Here is a 17,104-nt window from a genome sequence, read left to right on the forward strand (position 1 = left end):
GTAAACAAAGGAAAGAGCCACATTAAACAAGGAACAAATTACTATACAGGCAGGGATATTTTAAGTATTCACTGAGCAAAAAACAAAATTTTTAAAAATCAAGTTATTAGGTATTTAATAATACACAGTAGAGTAAAATCCTCTCTTTCAATTGGAGGAATCAAAGTTAATTAATTCCAGCAATATTAAGAATTGACTCAGAGTCACCTCCTACACCACGAGGACAGATCATTCCCAATAGCCCAACTTCAAACTCCGCTCAGATCAAATGAGCTACCCAAGGGAGCAGCATGAAGTCAAAAACCATTTATAGCTCTTTACCCAGCTGAGGAAAAGACTAACTAGTTTACTAGCAGATGACTAAAATCCCTAAGAGTAAAGAAGAATGTAACAGATTCAGACATGTGCTGGGGAAAGACTGAAACAGATCTGCAGAGTTTAGAGTAAGTCGTAAGATGAATTAAAGGAGATTTATTTAGGGAAAAAAAAATCAAAGCAGTAATACGAAATGGAAGGACAGGGGACCACATACCATGTCCACTGATATAATGCAAATCAAATAAAGATGCAATGTGGAAAAGGAGAATAGTTTAAGAAACCTACAGTTATACTTTAAACAACATCCTCCAGCCCAGCCCCGTTAGAACCCAATTGGCATAATGCAAAGGAGGCCCAACACCCAGTTCCTGTCCTTAACAAGTCCACTTACCAGCTGGGTGCACAGAATTATACACATGATTCAGCAGCAAAGAATGTAAGAAAAACTGAATTCTGCCTGGGATTTACCTCAGCGGTTCCGGTGCCTGCCTTACAAGCACAAGGTCCCAAGTTCAATCCCTGGTACCAAAAACAACAACAACAACAACAAAATTGAATTCTGTGCTCTGCAAAGGTTCAGAGTGTGGTAGGGGTAGTGGAGAATTCAGAGCAATGTTTTACAAAGAGAGGGGCAGATAGGGTAAAGGAATCAGAAAAAGGGGTTGCTGAGGCCAGGTGTGGTGGCACTCACCTATAATCCCAGCACTGGGAGCCACAGTGAGCTTGGCCAGCCTCAGCTACTTAGTGAGTGCAGGACCAGTTTAAACCACATAGGGAGACATGGTCTGAAAACAGAGGACTGCTGAAGAGGTAAGACTTAAACAAAGGCTTCTATCAAGCAAGGCCTGGGAGAGTTAAGATAGAAGTTTAGGGGGAAAAAAAGATGGTCTCACTAGGTTGCCCAGGCTGATCTCAAATTCCTAGGTTCAAGCAATCCTCCTGCCTCAGCTTCCTGAATAGCTAGGATTACAGGTGCATGCCATGGCACCCAGGGGTGAGGTCCTAGAATTTGGACTCTTAAGCATCTGCAAGAGATTCAGATAGAGGGGCTTCACATACCATATACACTTTGACAAACACTGATCCACAGGAGTGAGTCCAAATCCTTACTTGTGTGGCCTTTCCAGTTTCATCTTCCACTTCTAAGCTCCAACCCACTCCCACCCACCATTGTCCATCCTCTATCCCGGGGGTTAGCAAGCTCGTTCTGCAAAAGGCCAAACAGTAAATATTTAAAGGCTTTGTATTCATAGTATTCAACTTTGCCCCTGTAGTAAACAAGCAGCCACAGAGAACATATAAACAAATGGGTGTGGTTGCATCCTAATCAAACTTTATTTACAAAAACAGGAATCAGATTGATAAGTGGATAAAGGGAACATGGTACAACCATACAGTAGAATACTATTCAAGAATAAGAAGGAATGAAATAATGGATACATGCTACAACCTAAACAAATCTCAATAAATTATGCTAAGCCTATCACAAAAGAGCACATATTGCACCATTCCATTTATTTGAATGCGCAGAATATGGAAATCCAGAAAGTAGATCAGTGGTTGCCTTGGGGTGGGCAGGGGGCACACAGAAAATAGGGGAATAACTGTTAACAAGTACAAAGTTCCTTTTCAGAGGTAAAGAAAACATCCTAAAATTAGACTGTGGTACTTGCTGCACACCTCTATAAATACGAAAAGCCACTGACTTGTATACTTTAAACAGGTGAACTTTATGGTATATAAATGGTATCTCAATAACTATTTAAAAAATTGAAATAGGCAGCAAGCAGGACTTGGTACAATGACTACAGTCTTCCACTCTCTGTAAATCAACTACACTGTGTACATGGGAGAACTTTCCTCCACACTTGGTTTCTGTTCTTCCCTCTGGATACTGAGGCCTCCAGCTCCAAGCCCTCCCTCAAATGCTCTGTCTTCTGGAAATCTTTCCTTCACCTCCAGGTAGATTTACCACTCCCTTTGTTCAGATTCTGCAAAATTTGGTTAATATGTTAGTCATATTATTTACGATACTGCAATATATTTATTCTCTAATCCCAATATAGGTGCTGAAAACAGAATGAGTAATACTACCAGAGTGGCACACAGTAGGTTCTTAGCAAGTAGCTCATCAACAGGTCTGTGAACAAATGAATTATGGGAGGAGTATTCAGAGAAGATTGGTTTATGAGATGGTTCCCAAGCAAGATGGAAAGAATCAGGGCCTAAGTTGAAAATGCCAGTCCCAGAAGATGGGTGAAGGCTGTGTTGCAGGATAGAGAGGAACAGAGAAATTCAAGGGAAACTGCACAGGGAATGGCAATAAAATTTGGTGATTGATCAAATACAGAGCTTGAATGGGTAAATCCTCAATCTTTCCAAACTCTGAAGAAGGATGGTAAAGGTAACACTGATAGGACAAGGAAACTGCCTGAAAAGCCAGCATTGGAGTAAGGAGAACTGGCTTAGGAAATTCCTTGAATTCTACTTTAAAGACAGTAAGAAGCATTGTTAACTAGCTGTGTGCCAGGCCCAGGTGCCAGCCTTAATTGTACAGAGACGTCTCTCAGTAGTCAGCAAACCCTCTATCATCTCCTTCTCATAGGTGAGGAAGCTGGGGCTCACAGAATTAAATCATGCAACAGGGCCACATGATTGAGAAGTGACAAAAGCTGAGATTAATCCTGTGTCTGAACCATAGTGATAGCCACTCCTATGCCTAGAGTACCCAGGAGTTCAAGAAAAGACCAGGAGGTGGGGTGCTGCAGAGTCCTGACTGGAGCTCTACTTGTAAAGCCCACAGAGAGTTCTGAGAGTCACAGGAAGGTAGTGACGACTAGAATCCTAAGAACAGAAAAAGCCACCTTGGAGAGAGCAGACAGAGGAAAACAGAAGCCAATGACTGTGCTTCAATCAAGAACTCTTGAGAGACAGGCATGGTGGCACCTGTAATACCAGCTACTCAGAAGGCTAAGAAAAGAGGAACTTGAGTTTGAGGTCAGCTTGGGCAACTTAATGAGAGCCTGTCTCAAAATAAAAAATAAAAAGGCTAAGGGATATAGCTCAGTGATAGACCATTCCTGGATTGGATCCTAGCACCACTAGGAAAAAAAAACCCCAAAACAGGTGGAAAGGGAAAAGGAAAACCAGGTAGCAGTGCTTAACAACCCTGAAGATTACACATGGCCTTTGTCCTGAGAGGAAGAAAAGTAAAATAATTAAAATATGTTAATTTGCACACAAATATTTAGAAAACACAGTGGAGGGAAGAATGGAAGGTAACAAATATTTCTGTAGAATATGAATGTTCAAGTTAGAGATATTAGCAGTTAAATTTCCTTTTATTCTCAAACAAAATGTCAAAACAGCAGATAAGCGCTGGAAACAAGAAACACAAGTTGGATAATTGTATCTTCTGCACACACACAAATTGGGCATTTGCCCAATCGGCACATCTGGGTCTCAGATTTGTAGACCTGTTCCTTACTTTGGCTCTTTTTTTATACTCTCCAAAAAAATTCTAAGAGCAAAAAAGTCATATTTTCAAATGTGGAGGGTATTCTTGTAGAAATATTTTTGAACAAGATTTTCAGGAAATTAAGAAAGTCCAGAGCAGTTGCCATGACAACAGCAGTGTGGGTCAGGGTTGTAACCCTGACCTCTAAGGAGACAAAACACTGTGCTGGTTGGGAAATGCTGCTGCTGAACAAATTTTAAAAGGGGTCAGGGCAGTCTCTTCTCCATCCCCAGGAAGAGGCGATAATAAAAGAGCCTTTTTCAATCTGGCAGCCTCTAGCCAGCATACAACATAACCCAGCATTACCTCACACTACAGTGGTAGAGTTCAAACAGGCTCCATCCCCATGGTGGCCCCAGGGGCTGTGGTTTCCTAGGGCTGTGGTTTGCAGCACCTGGATCCTCCTATGGTCAATAACAGGGCCAAAGTGATATAGCTAGCAGGAACACTGTTGACTTAGTCCGGGTCCTTGTTTGTTTGCTAATCCTGACGTTTACTAATATTTAATGTCTGCTTTCACTTTTCTAAAATTTTAAGACTGGGTTTTTAGAGAATTCTTATTTGAGAGTTAGATGTAATTTCAGATCACACATCTCCCCTAGCATGTGAGAAACCATTCTTGACTGACACGGCCAGTCCCAAGCCTGGCTTGCACTGTCCTCTGCTACAACAACTTTGGAACAACCTGTCTTGCTGTTCTCTGATACAACAATCTGTCTTGCTGTCCTCCCCCCGTTCCTCTATCCAGAACTGGATCGACCCCTTCACACTGCCCAGCAGGGCAGCATCATTTAAACAGCCTGCCGTGTCTTCAAGTGAAGAGGTGGCTCTTTTTAAATGATGTGGATGTCCTATTCATTTAGGTCCTCTGATCCTATGTGAGAGATACAGCTGCCTTTGACAGTAATGAAATCATTTCGACAGGACTACTCAGTGAATACAAGGAGGGGAGGAGAGGACAAAGGGGGTGGGAAAAGGGAGAGCGGGAGAGAGACATCTTTGGGGAAATTCAGTGTATCCAAAGTACATCTGTGACAAAATGGTCAGCTCAGACATCAGCTAACCTGTCACACTGGGGTGATTTCCATAACAACCTTTTTAAACAAACATCAGGCAGAGCTTATATATGAAAGGTACTTGTTTAAAAACTGAATTTCACCCATATTCAGTGTCTGTGTGTGAGGAGTTTACTTTGACACTTGATGTCACAAAATAATTAGCACTGGGGGGGCTAGGGATTTAGCTTAGTGGTTCCACTGGCTGCCTCGAAAGCACAAGGTCCCAAGTTTGATCCCCAGTACCAAAAAAAAAAAAAAATTAGCACTGGAGTTTGGGGATTTTTTCCCCCTGCGTAAATATAAGACTAACATTGGGAATTAACATGAATTAACAACACAGGGAAAAAATGCCCCTGATAAAGAAACATAGCTAGCTTGCTAGTGTTTATTTGATGTTTTTATTCTATATGTGCTTTCTAAAAAGCCAGCCTTGAAACTGTACATCATTTCTTTCAGTGGTGATGGTTACAGGCAAAATACACACCCACTGCCTCCCTCTCTGAGTACTTTCTCTGCTTTGATAACTGAGGGAGAAAAAGAAGAGAAGGCTGACTATCTATTAATATTGTAGAAACAGGAGGAAAGACTATAGATGGACAGATGAGTAAGTAGGAAGATGAGGTAGACAGGTGGACAGGCAGCTATCTCCCAAACTACCAAAATTCTTAAAGTAAGCAGAGATGTTAAATCAGATGGCCAAGTCCCATATTGTAGTTCTTACACTTTATTCTCAGCAGGAAATCTCTCAATGCACCAGTTCTCCCTTCCACAGTTAAAGCAAGTTTGGTTAAAAGAAGTACTGAATTGTAGGCAGAGGACAGGTGACTTATTTTGAAGGCTGCTGAAAGCATTACAGAGCTGATTAACTACAAAAATAGACAAACATCCCCTTGGCGGTGACATTTAGTGTAGAGATTAGCGGCCAAATAAAGATCAATGGCTCTTGAGCTCAGCCCTGCATTTTATAATTACTGACATTTGGAATGATAATCCTAAACCAAAGAAAGGAAAAAAGAGACACTGCCACACACAGACCAACCTTAACACTCTTGAAAATCCCCAGGGGAATAGGAGGGACACCAAGGATTGGAAAGAGCTGTGGCAAGTTTTGAGCTATGACCCAAACCCTCCCCTAAAACCTGCCAGCTCACATAACTAATAGAGCTGATCTGGCTTGGTGAGCAGGTTTGCAGCCTGGAACAAAGTAAAAGAGTGCCATGTCTAGGTATGGAAAAAAAACATGAACTGCACCATCAACATACACCACTCAGAGGCTGGCTCCAAGACTAACCGCCTCCCATAGTGCAAGTGTCCTCTTCTGCCTAAACAGTGTAACCTTCCTTTCAGGTTCTGAGGACTGGCAGAAGTAATGCAAGTGCCCAGCAAGGGGATGGCCCACAACAGGCATGTAATCTCTACCACTGTTACATGGAGAATAAAGAAGCTGATTTAAAAAAAAAAAAAAAGGCAAGCAGAACAGTTAACATTTTAGATGTGCTTACTTCCTTTTCTTTCTCCTAATTGTGGTCTTTTCCTGTCCTCAAAAGAACCAAGAAAGGAACAAGTTCATGCCACAGTCCTCAGAGAAGGTACAAAGTCAAAGTGATTTAGAGCCACATGTGTGATTAACCACACATCCCATTGGGCCATGCCTGCCAAGAAGCTTGGAGCCAAATTTCAAACTCATAGCAACCACATTAACCCACACAGCCAACAAACTACACTCTTCTTTTTTTTTTTGGTTCTCATTTTGTACTTCTGCTGACATTGTTGGTATGTCTGTTGTTGGAACCCATCCCAAATCTTCTGGGACGAAGCAGAGAAGCAAGCATATAAAAGTACGGAAGGCATGGGCTTTCTGATGGGTGAAGTTATTAAACCTGGCCCCTTTCCCATATCAATGGAGCCTCCCAATTCTCACTCCACCCTACAGCGAGCCTCTGGTACACCCATTAACAGTCCCTCCTTTAATGGCAGAACAAATACATAAATGTAAATGCCCATATCTTTCATACTCATGTGTAACGGCTAACTAGGGGCTAGTAGCAGCTTTTCATAATAAGCAAGCAATTAAGACACGATGGAAGCAGAAAAGACACAGACCACTACATAAAAGCAGATCACAAGCAAAAATTGGAAGATAGGAAACAAAATTGTTGCCATTCCAGCAACTAATGAAAGCATGTTACTGTAAACAAGCTTCTGATGGTGCTATAACCCTTCTCAGGAATCCGGGATCAGGGGAGGGACCAAATTTCAGAGGCTCACAGAAAGGGAAGGGGCATATTTTACTACAGGCAAAGGGCACTGGGAGTTTAGAGCTCTTTATTTATTCTAAAAGACAAATCCAATCTATCAGGGCTGTTTACTCTCTTCTTCCCTCCTCTGCCAGAGTCTTTTTCTATTTTCCTGTTCACTTCCAGGGCTGTTGTTTCCAAAACCAATGATTACAAATGAGAAGTGTGGTCTCACATGGAAAATACAACTCTAGGTCTCGCTGTCCTGATGAGAAACCAGCAGACAGGCCAGCGGGAGAGCAGTGCTTTGGTATGGAGGGCTTCCAGACATGGCTGAAACAAGTGTGTTTCTGGTACAAACCCTCTGCCAGCCAATACAATCATTTGTCCAATTTAAGCATAACTATTTCCCCAAATCTTATCCACCTGCTGCAGTTACTCCCTCCCCGTAGGCTCTGTCAATCTCCTCTACTCAGGAAAACAAGAAACTTCTCCTCAGCTGCAGGACCTTAAGGCACCTGGGAGGTAGGAGTTTAGTACAAAGCGAGAAAAGGGGATTTATTACAGATCTGGATGTTGTTCCTGCACCACTGACAAGCCAAGGGGAAATGGGGCTGATTTAGTAACTCCTTCACATAGGATGACATGAAAAACAACTACTGTAGTCACCAGAGTCAAGGTCAAGTGTGGCTTGGAGCCAGCATGGTAATTCTTCTGCTAATTTGTAAGCAACAGTACTTATTTCATCTTAAAAATATCTGCCTTAACTATCTGATAGTGACTGCACAAAGGTTGTCCCAGATCCTCCCACTAATACCCACCCCAAAAGACCAGCTGTCATTTCTAACATAGCTCATATATCTATAAAAATCAAGTTATCCATTAAGAATAATGAAGAGTTGGGTGAGCTTAGGTTGTAGGAGGAAGCAATTTTGTTATTTTTTTAAAAAGTGAACTGAGTGAAGGTAAACTTTACGGGCTAATTATAATGCTGGCAGGTCTAATGTGATCATCAAGTCACTGCTTCATAATTCAACACTTTTTAGTATACTCACAGGATTGTGCAATCGTTACCATAATTTAATTTTAGAATACTTTTACCCCCCACCCCCCCAAAAATCTATATCCATTAGCAGTCAACTCCTACTTCCTCCTTTCCCCCCATTTAGTTCTAAGCCACCACTCATCTCTTTTCTGTCTCTATAAATCTGTGTATTCTGGCTATTCCATACAAATGGAATTATAGAGTTTGCTATGCCCATCTTTTACTTAGCATAGTATTTTTAAGACTCATCTATATTACAGCACATATCAGGTCTCTATTCCTTTGTATTGTCAAATAACATTCCACTGTACAGATATACTACATTATCCATTCATCTGAGGAAAAAACATTCAAGTTGTTTCCACTTTCTGAGTATGATGAATAAGGCTGATATGAATATACACATGAAGGTTATAGTGTGGGATCTATGTTGTTTTTTTTCTCTTGGGTACATACCTAGAGTGGAATCACTGCGTTTCATGACTCAAGTGATTTTTCAAAGTTATTTGCACACAACTGCAGTACTGTCTCTACATACTCAATGGATGAGGGAGTCAGGAGTATGCAACACTTTTCTAGCCCCATCTTGCCATTCACCACCAAACTCTCTCTTTCTTATTCTCTCCTTGTCTGATGTTACCCTCCACATTTACTCTGCCTATGAAAAATACTCTGAGTTCTACAGTATGAGATCACATCAGAGCCGGATGGAATTTCCAAAGTTCTATTATCCCAATCATCTTTTCAAATAGGATTGACCTACAACCATCTAATTCTCAAATGTCCCCAAAAAAGAAATAGTGCAATTTCCCTTAGTTGCCCATTCTCAGAAATGCCGTCAAATCACTAATCCCAAAGTGTACATAGACTATGCAGATACTGAAGAACAATGTTCAGGTTTTCAAACAAGTTTGAGACATCCTCCATAGGCCTTCTTTCTTCTCTTCTCCCTGAACACATTACATCCCTTGATGCCAGCTCATTTTATGCATCTATAGTACTGCCATGTCTTAAACTGAGTTCCAGGGTGGGAGAGTTCTGCTATTCTTGCTTGAGGTGTTTCTCTTCTCCTCCAGGAGTCTTATTAAATTTATTTTCAGAGCCAACAACAGTGCCGCACAATTTAACATCAAGAATTTGGGGCTGATACTGCTTCTGTAACGGCCTGGACTTTCTGTTTCTTCTTAGTTCCTCTGAGAGAAGCATATATAAAATGAGTAATTATTGCTGCTGAAGAATTGCTAGAGTCAGCAACGCCTCATAGGAACTGCATTTCCTCCTCTCCTCCCTTCCCTCCCACCACAAACTCTCCCCCATAAGTTAAGAATTAAAGATGCATTAAGGGGATAAAGAAATCTGACCTGAAATATGTGTTGCAGCAACAATGGCAAGCAACCAAGAGTATTAACAATAATTTCCAGTGGAGCTAGAAAGGTTAGATGATCTGTCTTTGAAATGAGCCAACTCTGCACACTTTCATGAGATTAAACTCCATTTGCTTTCCCTTCTGGATGCCTCATGCCTCTCCTTTTCCTACTCTGCCTAAAAGACAGGGTGGTGGAGGCACATAAACAAATGGTTGTGGAAATTTATTTTCTTGACCAGGAGAAAACTAAAAGATAAATTTCATTCTGCATTAGTTTTCCCATACTTCACCATGATCAGGATTTACTGCGCTTTCTTTCTCCTTAGAAAAATAATGTCTGAGTGATTAACATTTGTGACACACTGAAGCAAAAAAAAAAAAAAAAAAAAACAGAAAGAATGACAACTGTGTGTTCTTTTGTCAGAAAATCTATCCTCTTAAAGAAGAATCATGACCATTTGCCCATCATCTAGGCCATTTTTTGAGTTACAGAAAAAAGGAGTTCATTTCTTTCTGATAGTGATGACCTGGAGCAACTGAGTTATCTGTGCACCCGTTTTATCACCTGTAAAATGACAGGACCTCATGGAGTAGTGTATAAGTGACTCACAAAGTGCTGAGCTCGGAGTAAATACTGAGTAGCTATGACCTTACACCATCATCCTCACCATCACTACCAAGATCACCACCATCTTCAAGGATCTGCCTGGACAGCAACAGAGAGCTGCCATAGGGGATTTTCATGGAAGCACAAATATTGCCATCCTTCTTTTAGAGTGATCCCATTACCCCCTGACTCCCTGCAGGAGTAACAGGCTCATAAGACAAAGCAAGGAAAGAAGACAAAGAGGTCACAGGCAAGGCTGGGAAGACACCTTACAATTACAGAGAAATGGCCCCTTGTTTTCTCAAAATCATGGGAGAGCTACGTGATCTCTGGTCTTACAGTTGCCCAGGTCACAGAACAATCCATTATTTTAATTCTTGCTCCGTCTTGTGTTCATACATGAGAATCCTTGTTGAGTCCAGAAGAGAAGAAATATAACATTTTCTTCAGAAAAGCATCTTTACAGACTCAGAGGGTAAGAACTGAAGGCTCACACCCACACCTACCTCTTTCTGTGGCTGGCCAGGCCCCTTCTCAGCGGTGCAAAGGTTCAGGACGTGCACCTCCTGCGGCAGCCTGGTGGTGCCTCTGCTGGCACAGCCTGACAGGACACTGAAGGTCTCCAACAAGGCCTGGACAGGGTGGGAGGCATTGACAGGCGACAGTTCACACCGGGCACTGGGCTCTGGACCTGCTTATGGAATCACAGACACAAAGCAGTCAGTGCAATTCTACCTCAAAGGGGATATTTTAGATAATCAAGCCACTGCCCACCCACCAGAGAAGCTCTTAAAGTAAGTTGTTTCCAAGACAAAAATATCTAGCCTATTCTTCTGAAATTCCAAGCTCATACATTTCTTTGGGATGATTCTGATGTATACTTGATTTCCTAAATGCCCATTTAGACTCACTAGTAATGAATATATTCCTCTGGATAGAGGACACTTCCCATTTGACATTTGTGTTTAATTGTTCCTCTCTTGAAAGAAAATCAAAGAAAAGTGGAAGAAATTGCTTAAAGGTCCAATAATACTATGCATAAAAACTGAATGTGAATAATTACATTCTCTGAATAAAAAAAGTATATAATCCAGTCCCTGGCTTTTAAGAGCTTCTCTTTATTGGGCTGGAGATTTAGCTCAGTGGTTCCACCACCTGCCTCGCAAGTGCAAGGTCCCAGGCTCGATCCCCAGTACCAAAAAAAAAAAAGAGCTTCCCTTTATTAAGGAAAGCAGAATAAACTTAAGAACAATACAAAGAAAGATGGCGTGAATTGAGCCAAGTGCTCTATAGCAAAGTTTGAACCAGAAGTTAGAAAAATCCTTCCCCAAGAGGCAGGACACGAGCAGAGCCCCAAATAGAAAATGCAGAACCCTGCTCATAGGTGGCTCTTGCTTCTTCCCTCTCCTTTTCTCTAATGAACCAAGCCTTAAATTCTAAATCCATCCATTTCTCTCTATCTCTACTTCCTTCCTCTCCCCAGGCAGTTACAGATCTTCCTAAAGGGAGCTTCAGGTCTCAAGCTCTGCAGACCACCTTCTATACAAAGGAAGTCTTCCTATCCAGGGGTGCTCAATTGTGCAGAGGGTCCAAGTGTGAATGCCTATCCCTCTTATCTCTGTCTCTGGAGAACTGCAGGCCTAAGGAATAAAGCCTCTCACGTGGCACATATGACCTTGTATCCAGCCCCTTCCCAGCCCTCTAGCTGCACCCTCACCCCACTCTAGCAACATCGACTTGACCTGAGTAAAGATCTCCAAACATGACACGATGGTTCCCAATTCCTTGTCTTTATTCAAGTGTGCCTTAAATTTCTCTTCCACGCTAATTCTACCCCCTCAATAAACATCCCAAGCAGAAGGAGGTACTTCTTTTCTCTATCCGCCCCCCCCCATAATTTCTCTGCCATCTGTTTCATTTACACTAGAAGCCACAGATGTACACATCTGTCTTTGACAACTGAATGTGACCTCCTCAGGGGCAGTAAGTTACTCATCTTTGTATCTTCAGGACTCTATAGTGCCAGGCATATAAGAGGTACTCAAAAAGTATTTGTTAAATGAATAAATAAATCATTGTGGTTTTTTTTTAAGTGCTCCCTCTCTGATAAGTGAGTATGACATCATTTTGTAGATAGGAGTTGGCTATAAGAAATGAATTTGAGGGTCAGGGATTTAACTCAGTGTTTCCAGCACCTGCCTCGAAAGCGCAGGGTCCCGAGTTCGATTCCCGGTACCAAAAAAAAATGAATTTGGAAAACAGGTTGCTACAGTGATGTGAGGTACAACACCATGACAATTCAGAGTAGCTAAATGGAGACAGACACAACCAGGAAAAAGGAGGAACTGGGACACTGAAGGGGCCCAGGGACTATCACCCCAAAAGATGGCACCCTGGTGTGTTGACTGCTTTAAATTAAAGGACCGTGGAGAGTGGTAGATTCTGGAAGAGGCTTCCCTCTGAAATCTCTTTGACTGCTTAAACTCTGGAAGTAAGAAAACAATGACCTCTGGTCCCTTCCCTTTTCATTAACTAAACTCATAGGGCAGGAAGAGAGACTGAAGTGTGTCAACACACCTGCACCAACCTTTCTCACACACCACTGTCTTCTGTTTTGGTTCCAGTCAATATTCCAAAGAGAATCATTTACAAACCACTGTCTGTTCTGCAGACCAGAAAAATGTTGTCCAGGCTGCTGTATGTTCTCCAAACCCACTGGGTTCTAATAAACATCATTTTTAAGTTCTCAAAATTGTCTACATTCCCCAACCCTCCCCTGCTCCCTTCCCTATAGATAGGAGGTGTACACATTTCTCAGTCATTCTGAGTTAGTAGTTAATCACACTCCTGTGGGTTTTCCTTTTCCTCTTTTGCAGGTTAACAAATTTGCATGCCGTTTCTCCTATTCAATCTGTCTTTGTCAGTCTACTCCCATGACCCTGAAGAGAGCAGGGGGAAATTACTCTTCACTCTTGTACCACAATACCTCACTTTCACACGCCTCTGTGACTTGGTGCTATTGCTCCTACTCAATAGCAGAGGAATCTGAGGCTTGAACATATAGCCTACTAAACCAACTTTCCAAGTGGAACACAGACAAAAAGCTCTAGCCATTACAAAAATGCAAAGTAAAACAACACTGAGATTTCATCTGACTCCAGAAAGAATGGCTATTATTAAAAAATCAAATAATAACAAGCATAGTGCTGGTGAGCCTATGTACAAAGGAAAAGCAACCCTTCTATATTGCTGATGGGAATGTAAACTAGTACAACCACTATGGAAATCAGCACAGAGAGAATCCTCAAAAAACTAAAAATAGAAATTCTATCTGATCTACCTATTCCCCTTCTAATATCTTCCCAAAAGAGTAAAAGACATCATATCACAGTGACATATGCACACACATGTTTACAGCAGAACTCATAGTAGCTAATCTTAGAATTAGCCCAATATACTCATCAACATAAAGAAAAGTGTGGTATTTACACACAATGAAAGACTACTCTGCCATGAAGAAAGATGAACTGGAATAATTTCTAGAAAAATGGATGCACCTTGAGACCATAATATTAAATGAAATAGATCAGACACATAAGCTTAAATATCACATGGTATCTCTCATGTGAGAAACTCAAAATATAAATAAGGGGTAAAATAAAAGACAGATCATAGGAAATAGGGAGATAGATCTTTTGCAAATGGGAAGGGGACCAAGAGCTGGAGGGAGGAGGAGGGAGGGGAGAGGAGGGTGTGAAAGACAGAATTAAAATGTGCTACGTACATGTACCAACTCCCACAAGGAATGGGATCATTATGTACTGCAAACATGTGCTAATAAGATAATAATAATAAGAAGAAGAGGTTTGCACCACTCCAATGAGTTCTTCCCGACATCTAAATAATAAAGGTCTTCTCCAAAACTGCACCCTCAATCTAAAATGCAAAGTTCAGAATCAGTCATTCCTGTCCCCCACTACTACATCATAAGCAGACACCCAGCCCGGTGGCCCAAGTCTATTTCAGGAGTCAAAGGAAATCTAGGCTGATAATAGGAATTTGGTCTGAATGAAGTATGTGCCTTCTCAAATAATCACTGCCATTCTACATTGCTAGATTGTGCCCAGCTGCTTTCTGAGAAAGCAGAAGGTGGTAAGAGAGGTATCATGGCAGCAACAGTGCATTGCTGGGTACAACCAGAGCCCGAGAGAAAGTCTCCTCTTCCTACTCAATTCTGGGGGCCTGTTCTGGAAGTGGCTACCTACACTGGGAAATCTGAACTGGTTTCAGAGCCTCTGCTGTAAATTTGCAATGATCGCAAATTCAGCCCAGATAAAACTGCTTTCAAGTTCCAATTTGTCTATGTGTGTACAAAGCTGTGACTGGTCTGGCATTCAGCCCTAAAACACATCTGCAAAAAGGCCTTTAATCTGCTTAACTTTCTCACCTCCCTACAATGCCACCATTGCCCACTGGGGTCTTCCTTAATTCACTCAACTGCTCACCTCTCCAACCATGGGTGACACAGTTAGCTCAAAGAGAAGAGAAAGCAATTGCACAGGACACACTCTGATCAAATGGTGGGACAGAGACTCTTTATAGAGACCCACTCAGGTCAATGTTTCAATGTCAGTGTTACGGTTTCTATTTTAAAATATCTTCCCATGTTAAAGACTTGGTCACTCACCTGCTGTACTGGAACATGGTGGTACCTTTAAGAGGTGGTGCCCCATGAAAAATGTTATGCCGTGGGGGAGTAAGGGAACCCCGGCCCCTTTCCTGCTTTTTTTTGTTTCCTGGCTGCTATGATGTGAACTGTTTGCTCTATTACACACTCCTGCCATGAGGTACTGTTTTGCCACTGGCCCAAAGTGACAAGGTCAAGTGATACTGGACTGAAACCTCTGGACACCATGTGCCAAAATAAACCTTTCTTCCTTTTAAGTTGATTGTCTCAGGTGTTTTGTCATAGCAATGGAAAGTTGACTAAGATACTCAGTACACAGTGCTCTTGATCAGCTGACACACTAATTTGGGGGTTCCTTATGGAATTTTTTCCTTCAAGTTTAAAAAGGAAAAAAAATATAAAACATGACTAAGCTCTTTGTACCCCAAAAAGACAAAAAAAAAAAAACTAGGACTTATCCACCACTGTCACGAAGAGTATATAAGAAATGGTGCCTTCCACAGTTCAACACACAACATCACACTGCTTAAGTAAAAATAATAAATTGCTCTCCTTTACTAAATTCTTCCTATGCTCTGGACAGTGCTAGGTGCAATACATTCTTCCAACACACCATAAGGAGATGGTATTATGCTCATTTTAAAGAAAAGGAAAATGAGCTCAAGGCACTAAATTAACTATTTCAAGTCATCCTAGTCACTGGAGGCCACAGATTGGGACCTTCTTTGAAATCCTTCCTCTTAGCCAGCAGGATTCTGAACAGCATCAATGTGGACTCCTTGGGCTACTATGCTCAGACCTTCTGCAAGGATCAAAAAGCAATCAAAGTATCCTGTGATCTATAACTTACTCTGAAATGCATCCAAAAAATAAAGATGGATTGGTGGGAGAAGAGATATTCTGACAAAGGAACTATTGCAAAATGTTAGTTGTGGAATCTGAATGTTCACTGATCAATGGTTTCAACATCTCTGTATGTTGAAATGTTTCATTAAAAAATGTTCAGGGGGAAGGGATGCTTATGAAAAATAGTAAGGCCAGAAATGCCTCAAGAAACCACACTCTGCTAAGACAGCAAATAGGTATAATTTTTCAATGTATCAAAAACCTAAAGAAATGTGCATATTCTTTGCATCTTTTTTCTTTTTTTTTGTATTAAATTCTTTTATTGGTACATTGTAGGTATACAACACAATTACATTTCTCACTGGGAATTGTACCTTTACATAATGCATCTTGGTTCTTATTTTTTCCCCAATTTGTCTTTTTTTTTTTTTGGTACCGGGGATCGAACACGGGACCTTGCGCTTGCGAGGCAGGTGCCGGAACCTGCATCTTTTTTCTGAGATAAACCCTTACTGTGTTATCAGGCTGGCCATGAACTTGCCATTCTCCTGCCTCAACCTCCCAAATAGCTGGGATCACAGGCATGCGTCATCATGCCCAGTTAATACGTATCTTTTGACCCAGCAACTTCCCCCTAAGGAGTTCATTGTAAAGAAATAACTGAATAAGTGTGCAAAGAGTACAGAATGTACCAAAGAAAATAAATCTTTTAAATATCATAAATCTGATCCTGCCCTAATCTCTGATCTCTCATTGCTCTCTGGATGAAGGCCCTAAACCCCACGGCTTACAAGACCCTTCTGGACCTGGTTCTACCTTCTAGTCCAGTCTCATCTCTCATCAATCTGCACTTGCTCACTGAGTTTCACCCATTCCGGCTGAGGCACAGACCTGCTAGCTATCTCCCAGTATCAATTATCTTCCTTCTTTCTCTGACTGTTAGTCAGGCACATAGCCATCCAAAATGAAGGCAATAAGTCCTAGTCCCCCTTGCAGCAAGATATAACCATGTGACCAGATTCTGGCTGAGATATAACTAGAGGTAACATACACAACTTCCAGGATGATTTATTAGGAAAAGAATGATCTGGGTTTTTTTTTCTCTCCTTCCTGCTGACCACAATGTAGATGTGACAAGGCAGTGCTATAGCAGTCATTTTTTATTATAAGGCAGAAGAAATGCTGAAGAGGGCAACACAAAGTTGCCTGAGTACCTGATGAACATGGAGCCAGTGGATAAGCTCTGAAATGCTTCTTTTTATTAAACACACACACACACACACACACACACACACGCACGCAAAAACTTTCACTCAAGCCAAAATCATTTTAGGTTTTCTGACACTTGTAGCATAACCCACCCTAATTAACATCCTTGCCTGCCTTCTATTATGCCAACCTTCTTCCCAGGAGCCCCCATATA

At 41.5% G+C, this 17,104-nt stretch overlaps 1 protein-coding gene across 2 annotated transcripts in view; it reads right to left on the reverse strand.

Moving 5' to 3' along the window:
• Tgfbr3 (transforming growth factor beta receptor 3) overlaps nt 1-17,104 on the reverse strand; it is a 209,987-nt gene that overhangs the window by 108,102 nt on the left and 84,781 nt on the right. The window contains exon 3 of one of the 2 annotated variants that reach the window (XM_004841284.4): nt 10,655-10,839. In XM_004841284.4, the coding sequence (XP_004841341.1) occupies nt 10,655-10,839 (185 nt within the window). Of the gene's footprint in view, nt 1-10,654; nt 10,843-17,104 lie in introns of both variants that reach the window. The other variant, XM_004841283.4, reaches the window with a different exon arrangement.

This window comes from Heterocephalus glaber, unplaced genomic scaffold (assembly GCF_053883595.1).
Source record: "Heterocephalus glaber isolate CG9 unplaced genomic scaffold, H.glaber_assembly_v1.0 deba00001442, whole genome shotgun sequence".
NCBI classification, from domain to species: Eukaryota; Metazoa; Chordata; class Mammalia; order Rodentia; family Bathyergidae; genus Heterocephalus; species Heterocephalus glaber.